The 21,054-nt window shown below is 40.9% G+C and overlaps 5 protein-coding genes across 5 annotated transcripts; 2 read left to right on the forward strand and 3 right to left on the reverse strand.

Moving 5' to 3' along the window:
• Positions 1-1,475: 1,475 nt before the first annotated feature.
• Positions 1,476-4,927, forward strand: LOC145912038 (cannabinoid receptor type 1B-like). Its single transcript, XM_082999464.1, has 9 exons — positions 1,476-1,489; positions 1,770-1,909; positions 2,134-2,263; positions 2,390-2,551; positions 2,719-2,867; positions 3,046-3,202; positions 3,956-4,078; positions 4,308-4,457; positions 4,717-4,927. Exons 1-9 carry the CDS (start codon positions 1,476-1,478, stop codon positions 4,727-4,729), a joined length of 1,038 nt encoding a protein of 345 aa, XP_082855590.1. The 3' UTR covers positions 4,730-4,927.
• Positions 4,928-5,542: 615 nt separating this feature from the next.
• On the reverse strand, positions 5,543-7,857 carry LOC145912039 (uncharacterized). The gene is made up of 2 exons (XM_082999465.1): positions 6,402-7,857; positions 5,543-6,324 (listed from the first exon to the last, which is right to left on the reverse strand). Exons 1-2 carry the CDS (start codon positions 7,855-7,857, stop codon positions 5,543-5,545), a joined length of 2,238 nt encoding a protein of 745 aa, XP_082855591.1.
• An 856-nt stretch (positions 7,858-8,713) lies between these two features.
• LOC145912040 (uncharacterized) lies at positions 8,714-9,994 on the reverse strand. Its single transcript, XM_082999466.1, has one exon. It carries the CDS (start codon positions 9,992-9,994, stop codon positions 8,714-8,716), a length of 1,281 nt encoding a protein of 426 aa, XP_082855592.1.
• Positions 9,995-10,925: 931 nt separating this feature from the next.
• Positions 10,926-12,944, reverse strand: LOC145912041 (uncharacterized). Its single transcript, XM_082999467.1, has one exon. The coding sequence runs from the start codon at positions 12,942-12,944 to the stop codon at positions 10,926-10,928; it is 2,019 nt and encodes a 672-aa protein (XP_082855593.1).
• Positions 12,945-13,000: 56 nt separating this feature from the next.
• Positions 13,001-15,415, forward strand: LOC145912043 (uncharacterized). The gene has a single exon (XM_082999468.1). The coding sequence runs from the start codon at positions 13,001-13,003 to the stop codon at positions 15,413-15,415; it is 2,415 nt and encodes an 804-aa protein (XP_082855594.1).
• The last annotated feature ends 5,639 nt before the right edge of the window (positions 15,416-21,054 follow it).

Consider the following 21,054-nt stretch of genomic DNA (forward strand, 5'->3'; position numbering starts at 1 on the left):
GTTAAACAGTATTAACCATGCACGTATTTAAAAAAAAAGGTATAAAACTTACGAAGATTGTTATTGCAACCTTTTGGGGGATAAATTTTACGTTTAGATAAATTTAAGAATATATTAACCAAACAGCAAAAACGAAAATTGAAGCTTAGGTAAAGAAAACATCTGGAATTAACATCAACCATCGCGCTTGATGGCATAACCTATTAATATTCCATTGAATTTGTCGCTTATTGTGTTACTTAACAACCACTTTGACTTTCTCGTTGCAAACATTTCACTAATTAAAAAATCCTACAAAATATTTGTACTAAAAAATGTAGTCAACTTATAATACATTTCCTGAAAGCCGACAAAAAAGTCATCTGTTCTTTAGGACGTCGCGTGTTTTGTTGCCTGCGATCTGAAAACTTTGATTAACCCCTAAAGAGTCCTTTTATTTAGAAAGATTTTAATTTAAATACGTAGCAATAATGACGCGTAACTAATCTAACATTTTGCTGGAAGATATTAACCTGCGTATATTGTGTTTTGTGCTTTGCTTCTGCGTTACCGAGTCTGTACATAAACGTGGATCAGTGATGCTTAAAATTGCATTTTACATTTCCGTCTAATTTTCTGTAGCCTCTCATGGATATTAAGTTAAAGTTTGATTTCATTTGATGGATGGATGGATGGTTTTAGAATGTTTGTAGAAAAGGTACAGCTTGTTACGGAATTCATGAGACGTTATGAAAGAAAAGGCTGTTAAATACACGCCGGATGGTATTTAAACAGTGTTCATGTTCATAATTGGGGTACGAGTTGAATGTTCTTTTGTTTGCAGTGTTCCGAAAGGTATCACTTCAACATCAGAGCAACACAACCGGAAGGCCGCCTGCCACAGGTGATAAATAAAAAAATCACTGCTTCCAATCAAATGCAGTCTGCTTCTTAACGCATAAATGTCTTTTTATCAATGATTTGTATTCGTGAGAAATAGGAGAAATGAAATAAAGATGAAAAGGTCGCGTTTGTATAGCCAGACGTTGCCCTTGAAAATGAAAAACTATAGAAATAATAATACAAAAGTAATGAAGCGGAACAAATGACAGGTGATGCGTAAAATAGAATAAGGGCAATAAAAGAAAGTTGCACTGCAGCAACAACGATCCGGTGCCAAAGTGATACTTACATCTTACATCTTACAAATGTAATGCTGTCAGGCATTGTAAATTTGAAAATGACGGGCTTTACGAGCTTTTTTTTGCAATCAACGCTCTGGAACGCTCCACATCCATAAGAGCAATCATAGTATTAAAGACAAGGAGCAATGTATGTACTTTCCAGCGGTTTATAACAATTTGTTGTATTTGTTGCACCTGGTCACGTGACGCTACAACTGATGGCAATGTTATGTATTCCCACTTTTTTCTTGCGTTTTTAATGTGCACATGATATTTTGTTTCCGCATAATCCTAAACAGTTAGTTGTGCTAAATGATAGATGAAACGTTGGTTGCAATAAATATCTCGTAACCTTTATACCAGGAGAACAGTTTTATAAAGTACGTGCATGGTTAAAATACTGTTTAACGAAACCCCTCTGTTGAGACCCATGTTCGATCCGGAATGTTTGGCGAAGCTTTCAGACAAATATTGACTCTGATCATGAAAGCTGTGGCGGAACTACCTGTACCAGTTTGAGACAGCACTAGCGCAATACCAAGCTGGATTAACTGCAACCGTGAGAAGTGGGGTTAAGGCTCAATAAACAACTTTTTCGATTCACAGAAAGCACAAGATTGAAAGCAAGCAGTTTTTAGTAACATCTGCTTCCATTAGTATGAACGAATCAACTACCCCAAATTTTTTGGCCAACAACACCATTGACTGCAAGCCTAATGAAGGAAAGGTACTTTACGCTGTTGTCGGTTAGTACATAAATTCCTTTTCATTTTCTGTAACTTCATCGTAAAGTGCAAAATGTTGAAAATTAATAAAGTTATTCCTCGAAAAAGGCAACGTTTTTTAGTAAATGTTATTATAACGTTGACGACCTCGTAAACAATGTTGATATCAAACATATAATTTTAAAGGAATTTAGTTTGCGTTAATTTTCTTCCAAGTTTAAATCTTTGCCTATTTTAACATCCAGGAACCTTCGTCTCACTTGTAATTATTGTTGAAAATGTTTTGGTTTTTGCTGCAATCGGCGCTAGACCACAGGGAATAAACAAATTTACAAATATTTTTTTCCGAAGTGTGGCCGCAAGTGACCTTCTGAGGTAACGTGTAAAACAGCGAGTGTATGCAAGCAACATACGTTGTAATGATGGTGTTGTATTGACAAAAATGTTTGAGTTAACCATAACTTGTGTAACAGGCACTTAATTATAATAATGTGTTCACAGTGGTTTGCTTTTTCTGTATTCGTTCCTGTTCAACAAACTCCTTTCTCTTGATGGAGGAACTGCAACCTGGATTTTTATAAAATCGTCCATCATCGCGTCACGGGTTGTTTCAATAGGAAGCATTCTGTTTTTTGAAATCACTTTGTTTGTGGCAGCAACCTAGTAAGCAACATTTTTAGTAGATTTTTCTTGCATTGAACGTGATTGTAGGGAATCTTAGCTTGAAATTGTCTAAATTCTGGATGATCCGAAAACTATCAAAGCAGATATTTGTGATGTTAGTAAACCGTAAAGACTTTTTCATTGATACATTACAAATGTTTTTTTAGTCCACTTTACATCAGAGGTATATTGAGAAAGATACGGGAGGCGATATTGTTTGTATTGTTGTTGTGGATTGCAGGATCCGTGTTTGTAATTACCCCTATGTGTGGATGGAATTGCTTGCAACACTGTGTTTGCAAAACAGCTACTTTTAGTAAGTGGGCCATTACTCTGACATTCCTTATTCTTACTTGCTATTTTTCTGGTCTTACTATAGTGATTTAACTCAAAACTACATTTAATAAAAAACAAGCATGGCCTAAAAATGTGTTAATGCAATACAAACTAATCATTGTGAACTGATTAAATACCAAACGTGATATTGTGTTTAGACGGCACTCCAAACTGTCCTGAAAGCGGCTGTTCACGACTTTTTCCACCATTCACCAACAGTTACGTCATCACCTTTATCGTGGTGCTTATTGTCTTTACATGCGGAATCACGTTTTGCTGTGTTGCAGTTTTTGCTACTTGGAAAAAGGTGAACAAGTAAGTGATTCGGAAGGTTCCAAAAAACGTTCTCACAACGACAAGAAACTTACAGATCTCGGCCCCCGTAAAATTTGTAATATATTGTATAAGATCTTGCTATGTGCAAAAGTGATATTTCTTTCTACTTAACTTGAAACAAATACAGCTCAAAAGCTATACAAATATTTTTATTCAGGTGGAGGTTCCACATAAAATTAAAACCAAAATAGCGTTTGTTTAAGTAACCCCAAATCACATTGAATAGAAGAGCCAAAGCTAATATGCTACCCATTAAGCAGGTGTTTTAAACACCATTGTGTTCATCATTATTGCTATGTGAGAATGAGTTGCAGCAATTAGGGCGGGCACACAAGTGGGCAGACAGGCAAATGAACAGACATAAACAACAACACATTTGAAACACATCACTTGACAGCAACTGTACTCGGGTCTACTGCAGTGACGTCATTATTTGAAATGTGTCGGACTGCAGTGAGGTCCTAGGGGTTGAAGAGGTAGCACTGATAATGAACACAGAGGTGTTTGAAACGTCTGCTAATTAAGTAGCATATTAACTTTGGCATTTTTATTCAAACTAAGTAACTCCAAGTTTCTGGCGCCTAAACTAATTGTTTGTCAAACACAAAAATAACTTTTATGTGCATATTCAACAAACTAACTTTAAGTAAACGTAGTTCTGTCGATTTTATTTGAAACGCACGTTTTTCCCCCACTGATTTGAGTTTCCCTCACGACACAATACATTTCTAGTCAACAGCGTGAAGAAGACATGTCCAAGCAAGTAATATACAACGAAAGAGAAATGGCAATTTATCTGGCATCGCTTTCCTTCACACATTTCATCTGCTGGCTGCCATCAGTCATTGTCCTTGGGTAACTTTAGCGAAAACAGTGTTTTTCCTTTTACTACAAGTAAAGTGAAGATGCAATTAAACATATGATGGGTATTTCTTTAAATAACTTGATGTGATAATTCGATTTTAAACTTACAACAAGCGTTTATTGTTTCCTTTTTGAAAGTGTGTTAAATCGTTTTGGATCCATTATGGTCCAATTGGTCAACGCGAACAGAGCTCACAACAAATCTTACTTCTCTTCGCAGGATCGATTTAACGCAACCCGGAGTGACAATTTCAATGGATGTGATTAACATATGTTCGGTGCTAGTTTTACTTAATGTGCTGATAAACCCATGGCCGTACGTCATAAAAACGCATCTTTGGCACGATGTACTTGTTAGGTGGTTTTGCAAGTAAGTACGTTTTGTGCAGTGCACTGGATTTTTGGTCAGATTAATAATATCGAAATTCTGTTCTATAATTTCCTTGGGACCAACACCAAAGAACTATACACGCAAATTTAAAAAAGGGAATTCACCTTCGAGCTCAATGAATAACATATACGCTAGATATAAAAATGAACTAAACGGCAATGCAGGTAGCAATTCTATTAAAAACCTTGATTTGAAAAGGTATACTGACGATATAGGACCACTTTATTTTTTGTATTAGGTGCCGAGGTTGAGAAGTGCAACTGATGTTCAATCTACTACCAACCCAGCAATGTGATCTGCCTTTAACGAACCCGCCGTATCCAAATTTAAAATTGGCTTGTAAAGATACAGCTGACCAAGGACATTTTGCAGTCCATGTAAAGTTGGACATTGGAACCCTTTTCTGTAGAAATTGCAAATTTCGTGCATATTTTGTGTTTTTATTAAAAATCCTGTAAAAAAGTGATTGTTCAATACATTAATGTTAACAGATCACTCCAAATATGTGAAATGGCATAATGAGGCTTAAGCTTTCTTATCACAGGCGCGAGGGCAAAATATTGACATTAACTCGTTAGTTAGACAAAAAATAGACTTGTCAAAGAAAGAAGCTTGGTCTGAAATGTTTAATAGCGGCTGACACGAGGTTTGATGGCAGTTGATCGACCGTGATTCGCAGAACAATTCAAAACCGATAAATACAGGAAATCATGATCAAACCTCTCTTCTTTCATTTTAACGAACAAAGTGTGACATAGGAACACAACTTACGGGTTTTCTCATAATGCTGAGTATAAATAGACCGGCCCATATTGCTATTAACACTGTCATGTTAAAGACGTTTCGACAAAAACTTTTGTCATCATCAGTTTGACTGACGCGATTGGCAGAGCTCCATCAATATAAGGAGCTGACCTGACCGACGTCACAGATAAGGCTCGCGCGGGTGGTGACGTCGTTTTGCTATCGGCCACACACCACTGAGAGGCGGAAAATGCGCAGAAAGCGACGCAAAACGCAAAACGCAAAATACACAATAAACGGCATAAAACGCAACAAACACATTACACATTAAATAAAAATAGTGGTGCAGAAGTGCCGTCCACGTTGAGTTGTGGTTGTTGCTGTTGTATGGACAGCGACTCCATCAGCAGGAGACGGTACCTGTCTCTCGCCAGCGCAAGGATTTGTGGCTCACTAAACTTAACCTTGTGAGTCGGGTGGTCAAGTAGGTGTTTGCACACCTCCGATTTTGGGGATCGTTTGTGCTCATCGATCCGCGTGCACAAGTTTCGAGATGTTTGTCCGATGTATGTTTGTCCACATGAACAGGAAAGCTTGTATACCACGGACGAGAGGTGCAGGGTCTTCTGGCGATCTTTAAATGGGAACTGCTGCGCAAGTTTGCATGGTTCATGCACGAAACGCAAGACAGTTTTCTGGTTGGTGCAACGGTCGACAAACCGTGACAGTTCCCTACGAATTCGGTGCTTAATAGGGCCTAGGTATGGTAACCTCATCACACAGTTCTTGGTGCTTTCTTGTGTGGGTTTTATGGTGTCCACCTGATATTGTTTGCGTAGCACCGAACGTACACAGTTCGCTATGAACTTGAGTGGGTACCCATTTTTCCTTAGCATGTTTTTTATGCACTCGAATTCTTCGTGCATGATTTTGTACGTGCTGCTGATCCTGTAGGCACGGTGAAGGAGTGAGCGCACAAGGTTGACCTTGTAGTGCCGTGGCACAAAGCTGGACCATTTGCTATAGAGACCAGTGTTGGTTGGCTTCCTGTAGGTAGTTGTAGTAATCGAATCTCCCCGACGTCGAGAAACGAAATCCGTTCCTTACATTCAACGCTTTTTGTGAACTTGATGTTACGATGAATGCTATTAATGTTCGAGTAAAACGCGTCCAAGGCACGTTCATCGCGTACGGCAACAAACAGGTCGTCCACGTAACGACACAGAACCAGGGGGCGATCGTTTGTGGATGTGGCCTTAAGTGCCTCGTCTATGATGTGGTTCATCAGAATGTCTGCCAGTAGTGGGGCAATGGGAGACCCCATGGTGACACCATCTACTTGAGTGTAAATGTTTCCATTAAACTGGAAGGTAGTGCTCTTCGCTGCCCATTGGAGCAGTTTCTTTAGCCTGGATTTGTTGAGGTCTTGTATTCCACTTATGCTGTCTTTGCTGACCAGGGACAGGATGAGGTTGATGGTAAAGTCCAATGGAATATTCGTAAAAAGACTCGACACATCGAGTGTGGCCCAGGTGGAATTCACTGGCAGCGTTTTAATTCTGTCAATGAATTCGAAAGTGTCCTTCACGGTGTTTGGGTGTTCCCGTAAACTCGCGAGATTCGCAGATAACCACTTACCGCATTTGTAGTTAAAACTGCCGATTGAGTTTAAGATTGGTCGAAGGGGAATGGAGGCTTTATGCATTTTTGGAAGGCCATAAAGTGTCGGTGTTCTGGCAGATGTTGGGTGCATGGCATTGTAGTCTTCCTCCGAGAGTGCTTTTTTGGTCTTTAAATACCGCAGGCAGTTTTGAAATTTTCCTAGATTTTTGATGTTGGTATCATCGTTGGATGATAGACGAAACTTTGTGGTGTCAATTAAGATTTTGAGCATTTTCTCAATGTAATCACATTTGTCCATGACTACTACGCCATTGCCCTTGTCAGGCTTAGTGATAACTATATTGCTGCTTTTCAATTTCTTCACAGTGCACTTTTCCTCTGCCGTCATTGCATCATTGTGACTTCTGCGTTGGCAGAAGGAGGTTGATATGTACGAGCTGTAGAGATGCATGAGTTTTTGTTTCAACTGTATGCGCCGTAGGTGTGGCAGACTGTGACGCAGTTCGTGAAACAAATGTTCAAACTCTGCTTGAATGCTCATTACTTTCAGACGCGATGGAAAGTAGGCAAAGTCCAAGCCCTTGTTCAGTAGCTGTAGGTCCAACGAGTTTAAAGGTAGTTTGGAGAGGTTTGTCACCACGAAAGGGTCATCATCACTGTTTTGAACACCTAAAGCGTTTAGTTTGTGGTTGATTTTCGACATATAGAAAATCCGCTTTTGTTCTGTACTGGCGTGAAGAAACCGCTTAATAAAGTATGCAGTAACAAAACCAACTTCTGCCAACAGAGGTCTTAGCTGCATTTGTACTTGGGTGGTACATCGTCGAAGCTCCTTTTGGTGCATCACCAATTCACCATTAAGCATGCTTTGGCGAAAGCGCTTGACTTTCTTGGCGTGTTGGAGATCCTGTCTGTACAGTTTGAACTGTAATAACCTTGGTGTAACCTTGTAAAGCAGACACTTCTGAAGAAATTGTGTACCCGCCTCATGGCGTACTGCTTTGTGCTGCATATTCTCGATCTTTCTGAGCCTTTTCTTTGTTAGTTTACCGTAATGGTTGCCCACAAACTTAGGAACACAACTCACGGGTTTTCTCATAATGCTGAGTATAAATAGACCGGCCCATATTGCTATTAACACTGTCATGTTAAAGACGTTTCGACAAAAACTTTTGTCATCATCAGTTTGACTGACGCGATTGGCAGAGCTCCATCAATATAAGGAGCTGACCTGACCGACGTCACAGATAAGGCTCGCGCGGGTGGTGACGTCATTTTGCTATCGGCCACACACCACTGAGAGGCGGAAAATGCGCAGAAAGCGACGCAAAACGCAAAACGCAAAATACACAATAAACGGCATAAAACGCAACAACCACATTACACATTAAATAAAAATAGTGGTGCAGAAGTGCCGTCCACGTTGAGTTGTGGTTGTTGCTGTTGTATGGACAGCGACTCCATCAGCAGGAGACGGTACCTGTCTCTCGCCAGCGCAAGGATTTGTGGCTCACTAAACTTAACCTTGTGAGTCGGGTGGTCAAGTAGGTGTTTGCACACCTCCGATTTTGGGGATCGTTTGTGCTCATCGATCCGCGTGCACAAGTTTCGAGATGTTTGTCCGATGTATGTTTGTCCACATGAACAGGAAAGCTTGTATACCACGGACGAGAGGTGCAGGGTCTTCTGGCGATCTTTACATGGGAACTGCTGCGCAAGTTTGCATGGTTCATGCACGAAACGCAAGACAGTTTTCTGGTTGGTGCAACGGTCGACAAACCGTGACAGTTCCCTACGAATTCGGTGGTTAATAGGGCCTAGGTATGGTAACCTCATCACACAGTTCTTGGTGCTTTCTTGTGTGGGTTTTATGGTGTCCACCTGATATTGTTTGCGTGTAGCACCGAACGTACACAGTTCGCTATGAACTTGAGTGGGTAGCCATTTTTCCTTAGCATGTTTTTTATGCACTCGAATTCTTCGTGCATGATTTTGTACGTGCTGCTGATCCTGTAGGCACGGTGAAGGAGTGAGCGCACAAGGTTGACCTTGTAGTGCCGTGGCACAAAGCTGGACCATTTGCTATGGAGACCAGTGTTGGTTGGCTTCCTGTAGGTAGTTGTAGTAATTGAATCTCCCGCTCGTTCGACGAGGACGTCGAGAAACGAAATCCGTTCCTTACATTCAACGCTTTTTGTGAACTTGATGTTACGATGAATGCTATTAATGTTCGAGTAAAACGCGTCCAAGGCACGTTCATCGCGTACGGCAACAAACAGGTCGTCCATGTAACGACACAGAACCAGGGGGCGATCGTTTGTGGATGTGGCCTTAAGTGCCTCGTCTATGATGTGGTTCATCAGAATGTCTGCCAGTAGTGGGGCAATGGGAGACCCCATGGCGACACCATCTACTTGAGTGTAAATGTTTCCATTAAACTGGAAGGTAGTGCTCTTCGCTGCCCATTGGAGCAGTTTCTTTAGCCTGGATTTGTTGAGGTCTTGTATTCCACTTATGCTGTCTTTGCTGACCAGGGAGAGGATGAGGTTGATGGTAAAGTCCAATGGAATATTCGTAAAAAGACTCGACACATCGAGTGTGGCCCAGGTGGAATTCACTGGCAGCGTTTTAATTCTGTCAATGAATTCGAAAGTGTCCTTCACGGTGTTTGGGTGTTCCCGTAAACTCGCGAGATTCGCAGATAACCACTTAGCGCATTTGTAGTTAAAACTGCCGATTGAGTTTAAGATTGGTCGAAGGGGAATGGAGGCTTTATGCATTTTTGGAAGGCCATAAAGTGTCGGTGTTCTGGCAGATGTTGGGTGCATGGCATTGTAGTCTTCCTCCGAGAGTGCTTTTTTGGTCTTTAAATACCGCAGGCAGTTTTGAAATTTTCCTAGATTTTTGATGTTGGTATCATCGTTGGATGATAGACGAAACTTTGTGGTGTCAATTAAGATTTTGAGCATTTTCTCAATGTAATCACATTTGTCCATGACTACTACGCCATTGCCCTTGTCAGGCTTAGTGATAACTATATTGCTGCTTTTCAATTTCTTCACAGTGCACTTTTCCTCTGCCGTCATTGCATCATTGTGACTTCTGCGTTGGCAGAAGAAGGTTGATATGTACGAGCTGTAGAGATACATGAGTTTTTGTTTCAACTGTATGCGCCGTAGGTGTGGCAGACTGTGACGCAGTTCGTGAAACAAATGTTCAAACTCTGCTTGAATGCTCATTACTTTCAGAGACGCGATGGAAAGTAGGCAAAGTCCAAGCCCTTGTTCAGTAGCTGTAGGTCCAACGGGTTTAAAGGTAGTTTGGAGAGGTTTGTCACCACGAAAGGGTCATCATCACTGTTTTGAACGCCTAAAGCGTTTAGTTTGTGGTTGATTTTCGACATATAGAAAATCCGCTTTTGTTCTGTACTGGCGTGAAGAAACCGCTTAATGAAGTATGCAGTAACAAAACCAACTTCTGCCAACAGAGGTCTTAGCTGCATTTGTACTTGGGTGGTACATCGTCGAAGCTCCTTTTGGTGCATCACCAATTCACCATTAAGCATGCTTTGGCGAAAGCGCTTGACTTTCTTGGCGTGTTGGAGGTCCTGTCTGTACAGTTTGAACTGTAAAAACCTTGGTGTAACCTTGTAAAGCAGACACTTCTGAAGAAATTGTGTACCCGCCTCATGGCGTACTGCTTTGTGCTGCATATTCTCGATCTTTCTGAGCCTTTTCTTTGTTAGTTTACCGTAATGGTTGCCCATAAACTTAGGAACACAACTCACGGGTTTTCTCATAATGCTGAGTATAAATAGACCGGCCCATATTGCTATTAACACTGTCATGTTAAAGACGTTTCGACAAAAACTTTTGTCATCATCAGTTTGACTGACGCGATTGGCAGAGCTCCATCAATATAAGGAGCTGACCTGACCGACGTCACAGATAAGGCTCGCGCGGGTGGTGACGTCATTTTGCTATCGGCCACACACCACTGAGAGGCGGAAAATGCGCAGAAAGCGACGCAAAACGCAAAACGCAAAATACACAATAAACGGCATAAAACGCAACAAACACATTACACATTAAATAAAAATAGTGGTGCAGAAGTGCCGTCCACGTTGAGTTGTGGTTGTTGCTGTTGTATGGACAGCGACTCCATCAGCAGGAGACGGTACCTGTCTCTCGCCAGCGCAAGGATTTGTGGCTCACTAAACTTAACCTTGTGAGTCGGGTGGTCAAGTAGGTGTTTGCACACCTCCGATTTTGGGGATCGTTTGTGCTCATCGATCCGCGTGCACAAGTTTCGAGATGTTTGTCCGATGTATGTTTGTCCACATGAACAGGAAAGCTTGTATACCACGGACGAGAGGTGCAGGGTCTTCTGGCGATCTTTAAATGGGAACTGCTGCGCAAGTTTGCATGGTTCATGCACGAAACGCAAGACAGTTTTCTGGTTGGTGCAACGGTCGACAAACCGTGACAGTTCCCTACGAATTCGGTGGTTAATAGGGCCTAGGTATGGTAACCTCATTACCAAGTTCTTGGTGCTTTCTTGTGTGGGTTTTATGGTGTCCACCTGATATTGTTTGCGTAGCACCGAACGTACACAGTTCGCTATGAACTTGAGTGGGTAGCCATTTTTCCTTAGCATGTTTTTTATGCACTCGAATTCTTCGTGCATGATTTTGTACGTGCTGCTGATCCTGTAGGCACGGTGAAGGAGTGAGCGCACAAGGTTGACCTTGTAGTGCCGTGGCACAAAGCTGGACCATTTGCTATAGAGACCAGTGTTGGTTGGCTTCCTGTAGGTAGCTGTAGTAATCGAATCTCCCGCTCGTTCGACGAGGACGTCGAGAAACGAAATCCGTTCCTTACATTCAACGCTTTTTGTGAACTTGATGTTACGATGAATGCTATTAATGTTCGAGTAAAACGCGTCCAAGGCACGTTCATCGCGTACGGCAACAAACAGGTCGTCCACGTAACGACACAGAACCAGGGGGCGATCGTTTGTGGATGTGGCCTTAAGTGCCTCGTCTATGATGTGGTTCATCAGAATGTCTGCCAGTAGTGGGGCAATGGGAGACCCCATGGCGACACCATCTACTTGAGTGTAAATGTTTCCATTAAACTGGAAGGTAGTGCTCTTCGCTGCCCATTGGAGCAGTTTCTTTAGCCTGGATTTGTTGAGGTCTTGTATTCCACTTATGCTGTCTTTGCTGACCAGGGACAGGATGAGGTTGATGGTAAAGTCCAATGGAATATTCGTAAAAAGACTCGACACATCGAGTGTGGCCCAGGTGGAATTCACTGGCAGCGTTTTAATTCTGTCAATGAATTCGAAAGTGTCCTTCACGGTGTTTGGGTGTTCCCGTAAACTCGCGAGATTCGCAGATAACCACTTAGCGCATTTGTAGTTAAAACTGCCGATTGAGTTTAAGATTGGTCGAAGGGGAATGGAGGCTTTATGCATTTTTGGAAGGCCATAAAGTGTCGGTGTTCTGGCAGATGTTGGGTGCATGGCATTGTAGTCTTCCTCCGAGAGTGCTTTTTTGGTCTTTAAATACCACAGGCAGTTTTGAAATTTTCCTAGATTTTTGATGTTGGTATCATCGTTGGATGATAGACGAAACTTTGTGGTGTCAATTAAGATTTTGAGCATTTTCTCAATGTAATCACATTTGTCCATGACTACTACGCCATTGCCCTTGTCAGGCTTAGTGATAACTATATTGCTGCTTTTCAATTTCTTCACAGTGCACTTTTCCTCTGCCGTCATTGCATCATTGTGACTTCTGCGTTGGCAGAAGAAGGTTGATATGTACGAGCTGTAGAGATGCATGAGTTTTTGTTTCAACTGTATGCGCCGTAGGTGTGGCAGACTGTGACGCAGTTCGTGAAACAAATGTTCAAACTCTGCTTGAATGCTCATTACTTTCAGACGCGATGGAAAGTAGGCAAAGTCCAAGCCCTTGTTCAGTAGCTGTAGGTCCAACGAGTTTAAAGGTAGTTTGGAGAGGTTTGTCACCACGAAAGGGTCATCATCACTGTTTTGAACACCTAAAGCGTTTAGTTTGTGGTTGATTTTCGACATATAGAAAATCCGCTTTTGTTCTGTACTGGCGTGAAGAAACCGCTTAATAAAGCATTATGAGAAAACCCGTGAGTTGTGTTCCTAAGTTTGTGGGCAACCATTACGGTAAACTAACAAAGAAAAGGCTCAGAAAGATCGAGAATATGCAGCACAAAGCAGTACGCCATGAGGCGGGTACACAATTTCTTCAGAAGTGTTTGCTTTACAAGGTTACACCAAGGTTTTTACAGTTCAAACTGTACAGACAGGACCTCCAACACGCCAAGAAAGTCAAGCGCTTTCACCAAAGCATGCTTAATGGTGAATTGGTGATGCACCAAAAGGAGCTTCGACGATGTACCACCCAAGTACAAATGCAGCTAAGACCTCTGTTGGCAGAAGTTGGTTTTGTTACTGCATACTTTATTAAGCGGTTTCTTCACGCCAGTACAGAACAAAAGCGGATTTTCTATATGTCGAAAATCAACCACAAACTAAACGCTTTAGGCGTTCAAAACAGTGATGATGACCCTTTCGTGGTGACAAACCTCTCCAAACTACCTTTAAACCCGTTGGACCTGCAGCTACTAAACAAGGGCTTGGACTTTGCCTACTTTCCATCGCGTCTGAAAGTAATGAGCATTCAAGCAGAGTTTGAACATTTGTTTCACGAACTGCGTCACAGTCTGCCACACCTACGGCGCATACAGTTGAAACAAAAACTCATGCATCTCTACAGCTCGTACATATCAACCTTCTTCTGCCAACGCAGAAGTCACAATGATGCAATGACGGCAGAGGAAAAGTGCACTGTGAAGAAATTGAAAAGCAGCAATATAGTTATCACTAAGCCTGACAAGGGCAATGGCGTAGTAGTCATGGACAAATGTGATTACATTGAGAAAATGCTCAAAATCTTAATTGACACCACAAAGTTTCGTCTATCATCCAACGATGATACCAACATCAAAAATCTAGGAAAATTTCAAAACTGCCTGCGGTATTTAAAGACCAAAAAAGCACTCTCGGAGGAAGACTACAATGCCATGCACCCAACATCTGCCAGAACACCGACACTTTATGGCCTTCCAAAAATGCATAAAGCCTCCATTCCCCTTCGACCAATCTTAAACTCAATCGGCAGTTTTAACTACAAATGCGCTAAGTGGTTATCTGCGAATCTCGCGAGTTTACGGGAACACCCAAACACCGTGAAGGACACTTTCGAATTCATTGACAGAATTAAAACGCTGCCAGTGAATTCCACCTGGGCCACACTCGATGTGTCGAGTCTTTTTACGAATATTCCATTGGACTTTACCATCAACCTCATCCTCTCCCTGGTCAGCAAAGACAGCATAAGTGGAATACAAGACCTCAACAAATCCAGGCTAAAGAAACTGCTCCAATGGGCAGCGAAGAGCACTACCTTCCAGTTTAATGGAAACATTTACACTCAAGTAGATGGTGTCGCCATGGGGTCTCCCATTGCCCCACTACTGGCAGACATTCTGATGAACCACATCATAGACGAGGCACTTAAGGCCACATCCACAAACGATCGCCCCCTGGTTCTGTGTCGTTACGTGGACGACCTGTTTGTTGCCGTACGCGATGAACGTGCCTTGGACGCGTTTTACTCGAACATTAATAGCATTCATCGTAACATCAAGTTCACAAAAAGCGTTGAATGTAAGGAACGGATTTCGTTTCTCGACGTCCTCGTCGAACGAGCGGGAGATTCGATTACTACAACTACCTACAGGAAGCCAACTAACACTGGTCTCTATAGCAAATGGTCCAGCTTTGTGCCACGGCACTACAAGGTCAACCTTGTGCGCTCACTCCTTCACCGTGCCTACAGGATCAGCAGCACGTACAAAATCATGCACGAAGAATTCGAGTGCATAAAAAACATGCTAAGGAAAAATGGCTACCCACTCAAGTTCATAGCGAACTGTGTACGTTCGGTGCTACACAAACAATATCAGGTAGACACCATAAAACCCACACAAGAAAGCACCAAGAACTTGGTGATGAGGTTACCATACCTAGGCCCTATTAACCACCGAATTCGTAGGGAACTGTCACGGTTTGTCGACCGTTGCACCAACCAGAAAACTGTCTTGCGTTTCGTGCATGAACCATGCAAACTTGCGCAGCAGTTCCCATTTAAAGATCGCCAGAAGACCCTGCACCTCTCGTCCGTGGTATACAAGCTTTCCTGTTCATGTGGACAAACATACATCGGACAAACATCTCGAAACCTGTGCACGCGGATCGATGAGCACAAACGATCCCCAAAATCGGAGGTGTGCAAACACCTACTTGACCACCCGACTCACAAGGTTAAGTTTAGTGAGCCACAAATCCTTGCGCTGGCGAGAGACAGGTACCGTCTCCTGCTGATGGAGTCGCTGTCCATACAACAGCAACAACCACAACTCAACGTGGACGGCACTTCTGCACCACTATTTTTATTTAATGTGTAATGTGGTTGTTGCGTTTTATGCCGTTTATTGTGTATTTTGCGTTTTGCGTTTTGCGTCGCTTTCTGCGCATTTTCCGCCTCTCAGTGGTGTGTGGCCGATAGCAAAATGACGTCACCACCCGCGCGAGCCTTATCTGTGACGTCGGTCAGGTCAGCTCCTTATATTGATGGAGCTCTGCCAATCGCGTCAGTCAAACTGATGATGACAAAAGTTTTTGTCGAAACGTCTTTAACATGACAGTGTTAATAGCAATATGGGCCGGTCTATTTATACTCAAAGTGTAACACTCTGTGGCAATATGATAAGTTTATGTTCATTGAGGTTGTCACTTTCTGCTTCGTCGTTTAATTTTGTAGCACCATTCATCTTCGAAAACGTCTAAACGATGGAATGAGGGCTGTTCTGCGCAAATAAACTTACAACATTTTGCGATGTCCGTATTACTGCGGACTTTATGTTGCATTATGTAGTGGTCCAGCAACGCGGTTCGCTCGGTGTTTCCATCATATTTTCCTTGGCCACCTGAATGTCATGTTCGAAGATATTTTTAGCTGGGATACCTTTGTGTTTCCTCTCACTGTGTTGCAAGGATGATAACCTCCAGCATTGTGACGTCAGACCCATTGATGGCGCGAAATCAAAACCATGAATTATTAGTCCTTGTTTTCATTATTTTGTGAATAAATATTTGTATAAATCCATGATATTTTTAAAAATATTACTTTTGTCAAATAAAAGTGAAAACATGAAACTTGCACCAGATCGTCTAACTTTGGCGACAATTGACCTAAAAATGTTTTTCTTCTCCTTGATGTTGTCAGTTGGTTTTGATGGGAAAACATGATGCAATATGAAGTGCGTACGTCGTTGGAATAAGCTTGAGTGCCAACAGCTTTGTTGCAGACCTAAAGTAATATATAAATATTCTATCCGTACAACGATACAGGAAATTAGGAAAAAACTATGTTTATGTGTATACGAAATTGTTTACCTTGTACGTGTATTCACAAAAGCAAAAGACAAGAAAATAAATACAAGCACCACCAGACACTTTTATTCTTACAACCATTGTTGATGAACGACGGACTGTATACATAGGGACAAATTTTCGTTTTTGTTTCGTTTAAGTATACATTTATTAACAAAGAGTACAAAACCAGAGTTTAAAAGTGATGTGTTCGGCTTTTCTGAGATTGCCTCAGGTTTGGTTCGATATTGACATGTTCAGTCGTTTAATTGCTTGTAGGATTTATTGCATAATGTGCATTTAGGATTCACAACAATACGGATTCGTCTGTATACAATCAAACTTGAGCTTTTTCCAACAGATTATTCGCAAATGTCACAACCGAATGGCATGTCTCGTATGTGGACTTGTCTGTGCTCTTTTAAGTTGGTACTGGTTGGAAATGTTTTTTCACAAACTTCACATCTGTAAGGTTTTTCTCCAGTGTGCGTTCTTCCGTGATTTTCGAGTCCTTGTTTAGTAGTAAAACCCCGACCGCAATCGTTGCACTTGTAAGGTTTCTCCCCAGTATGTGTTCTTATGTGACTTTGTTGAACACCTTTCTGACGGAAAACTTTCTCACAATAATTGCACTTGTAAGGTTTCACCCCAATGTGAATTCCAGTATGTTTCTTCAGTGCATCTTTACATTTTTCACAGATGTTGCAGCGAAATGATTTCATTAGTGCTTCAATGTACAATGTACTACAATTTTCAATTTTCCATTGCTTCTGTAAATTAGAAATTAAAATTTAATTGATATCTTCGCGGATTTTTTTTATAATTCGTGGTATACATTGAGATAGATAATTATGGTTTCTGTGAGATCAACACAACTATACACTATCCCCGAAGGCCACTTTTACGTAGCACACGCACAAACAACAATTAAGTTAGATGGATTGTGGCACATTCCATAAATCGTGCGGATTATGCAAGCACTTCTTTGCTGTTATGCGAATGCAGTTTATTTGATTCCAAACAAGGTCATCGCGTCACGATAGTTTTTTCTGTCCAGTGACCTGTGTACCCGGTGTATGACTGATGGCAGCTCACAAAGTTTAATTGCTGCAAAATTACGATTCATATGGTGCGAGGTCGTATTAATACTCAACAATTGAATAAAGTAATACATAGTCGTAAGGATGAACAGATTAAAACCGTAATATTTGCGAAGTACATGAAAAGAAATCGAATTATCTGATCCTTTAGCGAACTAATCTCTCTAGGCCCAATGCCTATGCCTTATTTGGAATTTACTCATTGTTTCAGGTTTCATTGTTTCAAATTGCAACTGAATGGGAAACGATTCCCAGAATCAATTCTCAAGCATTGTTTCAGGTAATAGAAATTTGATTGCATCACCATTTTTTTGAATATTTGGAAAGACTAGATTCTTGTGCTATACCAAGCTTGCTGCAATTTACAATGCCACTGATTTTCTGACAATAAATTAACATAGTTTATTTCTCCGACGTTAACTCTGCCATTCAGCAAGACTTCGTTAAGGTTTTGCAGCAATTCAAACGGAATACCAAACAAGACTCAAAGGCGCCACAAAGAAAAAGGGGCACTCCAGAGCCGCCTGTCACGTGATGGAGAGAAATACAAAAAAAGCAGCTGGAGGCTTTTAGAGTGTAAGTGTTATTAATGTTAAATTGCTGGATTCAAAAAAATACGTTTGATATATAGGCAAGGTTACCATCGGTTTAGCTATTAAAACATCCTCGGTATTTATATAATTTTTTTACAGCAACAAAACTATAAAATGTTACTAATAACCCCAGCGTAAGAGCTCGTTATGTGAAAAAATTGACTGCATTTTAACGTTATGTTGAAGGTGTATTGTGCTAATGACCGTTGAGTTTTGTTGGCAAGTAAACTCTAAGTGCATTCACATTTCGCAAGTATTTTGCGAAAAAGAATGGCAGAACGTAACGGGACAACCCAAGTGGTGAAAAAGCTATACTTTTAAATGAAATATGTTTAAAACATTGATTCGCAGTTACAAAATAGAAAGGGGTGTAACAAAACCAAACACTTCTTCAAAACCAAACAAACTATTCACTGACTTTTAAATAACAACTGCATTTAATTTTCTGATGGTAACGTATGTTACTGTTTGAAAGTCGATACATAAATCAACAACTACCTTTTTTATTATTGTCATATTTAATGTTTTCGTTTCTGTACATCCCCATGTATACCACTTGGTCTTAAAAATGTGTTTGCTAAATTTGTAAAAAAGACTCAATGCTTGACTGCGGGGTCGCACTGCGCAAGTAGGTCACTGGAGGTTACATGAACGTTGAAAACAACAGCTTGCAATGTAGGCCTATCAATCCTTTGTCTTAATCAGAACAATATAACAGCGTGAGACATAAGCATTTTATTTAGGATTAATTCCAGAGTTTGTTAATCGTTGTCAAGCAGAGAAGTGCTGTGAGAAAATTGATATTATATTTTGTAAAATCTAGCATTGTTAGGGTGTGAAATTTGCAACACAAACATTTTTAATTGGCAAATGACTGCGATTGTTTCGAAATGCTGATGAAATTTCACTGCGGTTGACCTTTTTTGCAGCAAGAATCTGTAGGGAATTCGGCTTGTCATGATTCGAAACACTTTAATATTTTGTTTTAACTTGGTCTTCTGAAACTGCTTTCTACTCTTTTACATTTACACCCGTCTTTCTGACGCCATCGCTGTTTATCTCGCTTGCGTTACGTCTTTCAACTTGCGCATACTTCTTCTAAGTCCCCTTTGTCGCGTAATCGCAGCAATTATCTCTTTGTTTCTCTCTCGTCTTTGATGTATCCCTATATATTTGCGACTGTTTCCACAAATAAACAGATCTTGGTTCTCGGTCTAACAGATCGCAATGTGATCTCTCCGAGATCATGGTTTTCGATCTCTCAGATCATGGCTTTTAGTCTCATTTTGTTTTGTCGGGATCTGCTGCCAATATGGTGTCGAAAGGTTTGATGTTGGGTTCTCGCCCATGCGACCCTTCAAATCAAAGTTGTTACAATATGGCGCTTTCGAATGGAACAAAAGGAATGTGTAAGACCTTCGCATTGGAGGCACTGAGGTGTTTTATGAGAGCCAAATGTTTTTTTGACTAGTCTAACCACAACATTGTTTTGTGCTATATACTGCATTTCGATATTCCCTTTGAACTGAAAGCAATGAACTGAAGTGAAAAACCAATTCATAATCTTTTAATTGAAATTCTTTTTTACAAGCACAGTAACACAAAAAAATAAATAAGGAAATTGTGTTACAGTATTTGTTTTTATTTTCAGGGTGATTGATTTGCTGATTTTGAGTAGTTTTCTGTCGCTATAGCAGAAACACTGAGATGCTCAAGCACCCAATGAACAGATAAATATTAATGTAGAAAGCAAACCTTTAGTGTAACGCTTTTTTTTGTTCTCGTTAGATTACGTTTCAATTTGATATAATAAGGCTATGCTGAATGGGCAGCACTGTAGCTGTATCTGATACTGTTTAATCTTGCGTAAATCGAATTGGTCTACCTTCGAGTTTTGCATTAAAAGCGCACAATCCCACTGGAAAAGCGCAGTCTTTTAAAACAATATTCATGCCTTAGCAGCTGACAATGTGGAAATATTATACAATGTTTGAAATAAGGGAAAAAATAATAATTTATTTTCTTCATGAGACAGAAAGCTTGTTTTGTCGAAGTTATTTATTTCTGAGACTGTCTTTGGATTCAAACGTGACGTAATTTGACGTCAGAAGGTTTTATGACATATAGTGCCCTTCGACACAACACCAAGCTTTTTTCCACCGTGGAACAATTTTGGATACGAAATTAACATACGCAATTATACCAACGCCAAACTGAGTGAATTTACGAACTGGGAGAGCACAGTACAGCTGCGCTGCTCCGCCTCAGCTAAACGCACACGGAAAGTCACATTATTTGAAAGCGGAGAGAAACAAAGCGATCGAAGGGTTTTGAAGGAAGGACTAACGGTCAGCGAACAGTTAACAAAAGACGGCCACTTAACAAAAACCATGAAAGACTTTTCTAAGGCGACACATTTAAGCTGGCCAATAAAATCACTTGAAAACACAGCTGTTGCGTAGAAACTAGAAAACTATTTGTGGTTACAGTTATATTTTGAGGTTTCAAAATTATCGCTTTTTTACACATTGTTGTGTTTCATATAATATATCATACATTCAAGCCCATTTCATGCTTTTTCCCAATGGAACAATCACAAACAAATACAATGCGGAATGAAAAAATATGTTTTTACGTATTTTTAAGCCTTCTTTATGGTGTGATTGTGAGTACGAGTGTGACGTTTCAGGCCGATTGACTGCTGGTGGGCTTTATGGCATAATGTGCACTTGTAAGGTTTCTCTCCGGCGTGGACTCGTATGTGTTGAAGCAAGTTTGAACTACTTCTGAAAGTTTTATCGCAAATTTCACAACTGTGTGGTTTCTCTCATCGACCAGCACAGATCTCGGTTTTATTCTGACATGACCTGCAGGCAGCATGTTGTCTCATCGGGACTTTCTGCTGGGCAAGTTTGATGTCGGGTCGTCGCCCATGCAACCCTTCAAAGTATTTACCAAATGTTTTAACAGCAGTTTCAA

Source organism: Ascidia mentula, chromosome 8 (assembly GCF_947561715.1).
Source record: "Ascidia mentula chromosome 8, kaAscMent1.1, whole genome shotgun sequence".
In the NCBI taxonomy this organism is placed as follows: domain Eukaryota; kingdom Metazoa; phylum Chordata; class Ascidiacea; order Phlebobranchia; family Ascidiidae; genus Ascidia; species Ascidia mentula.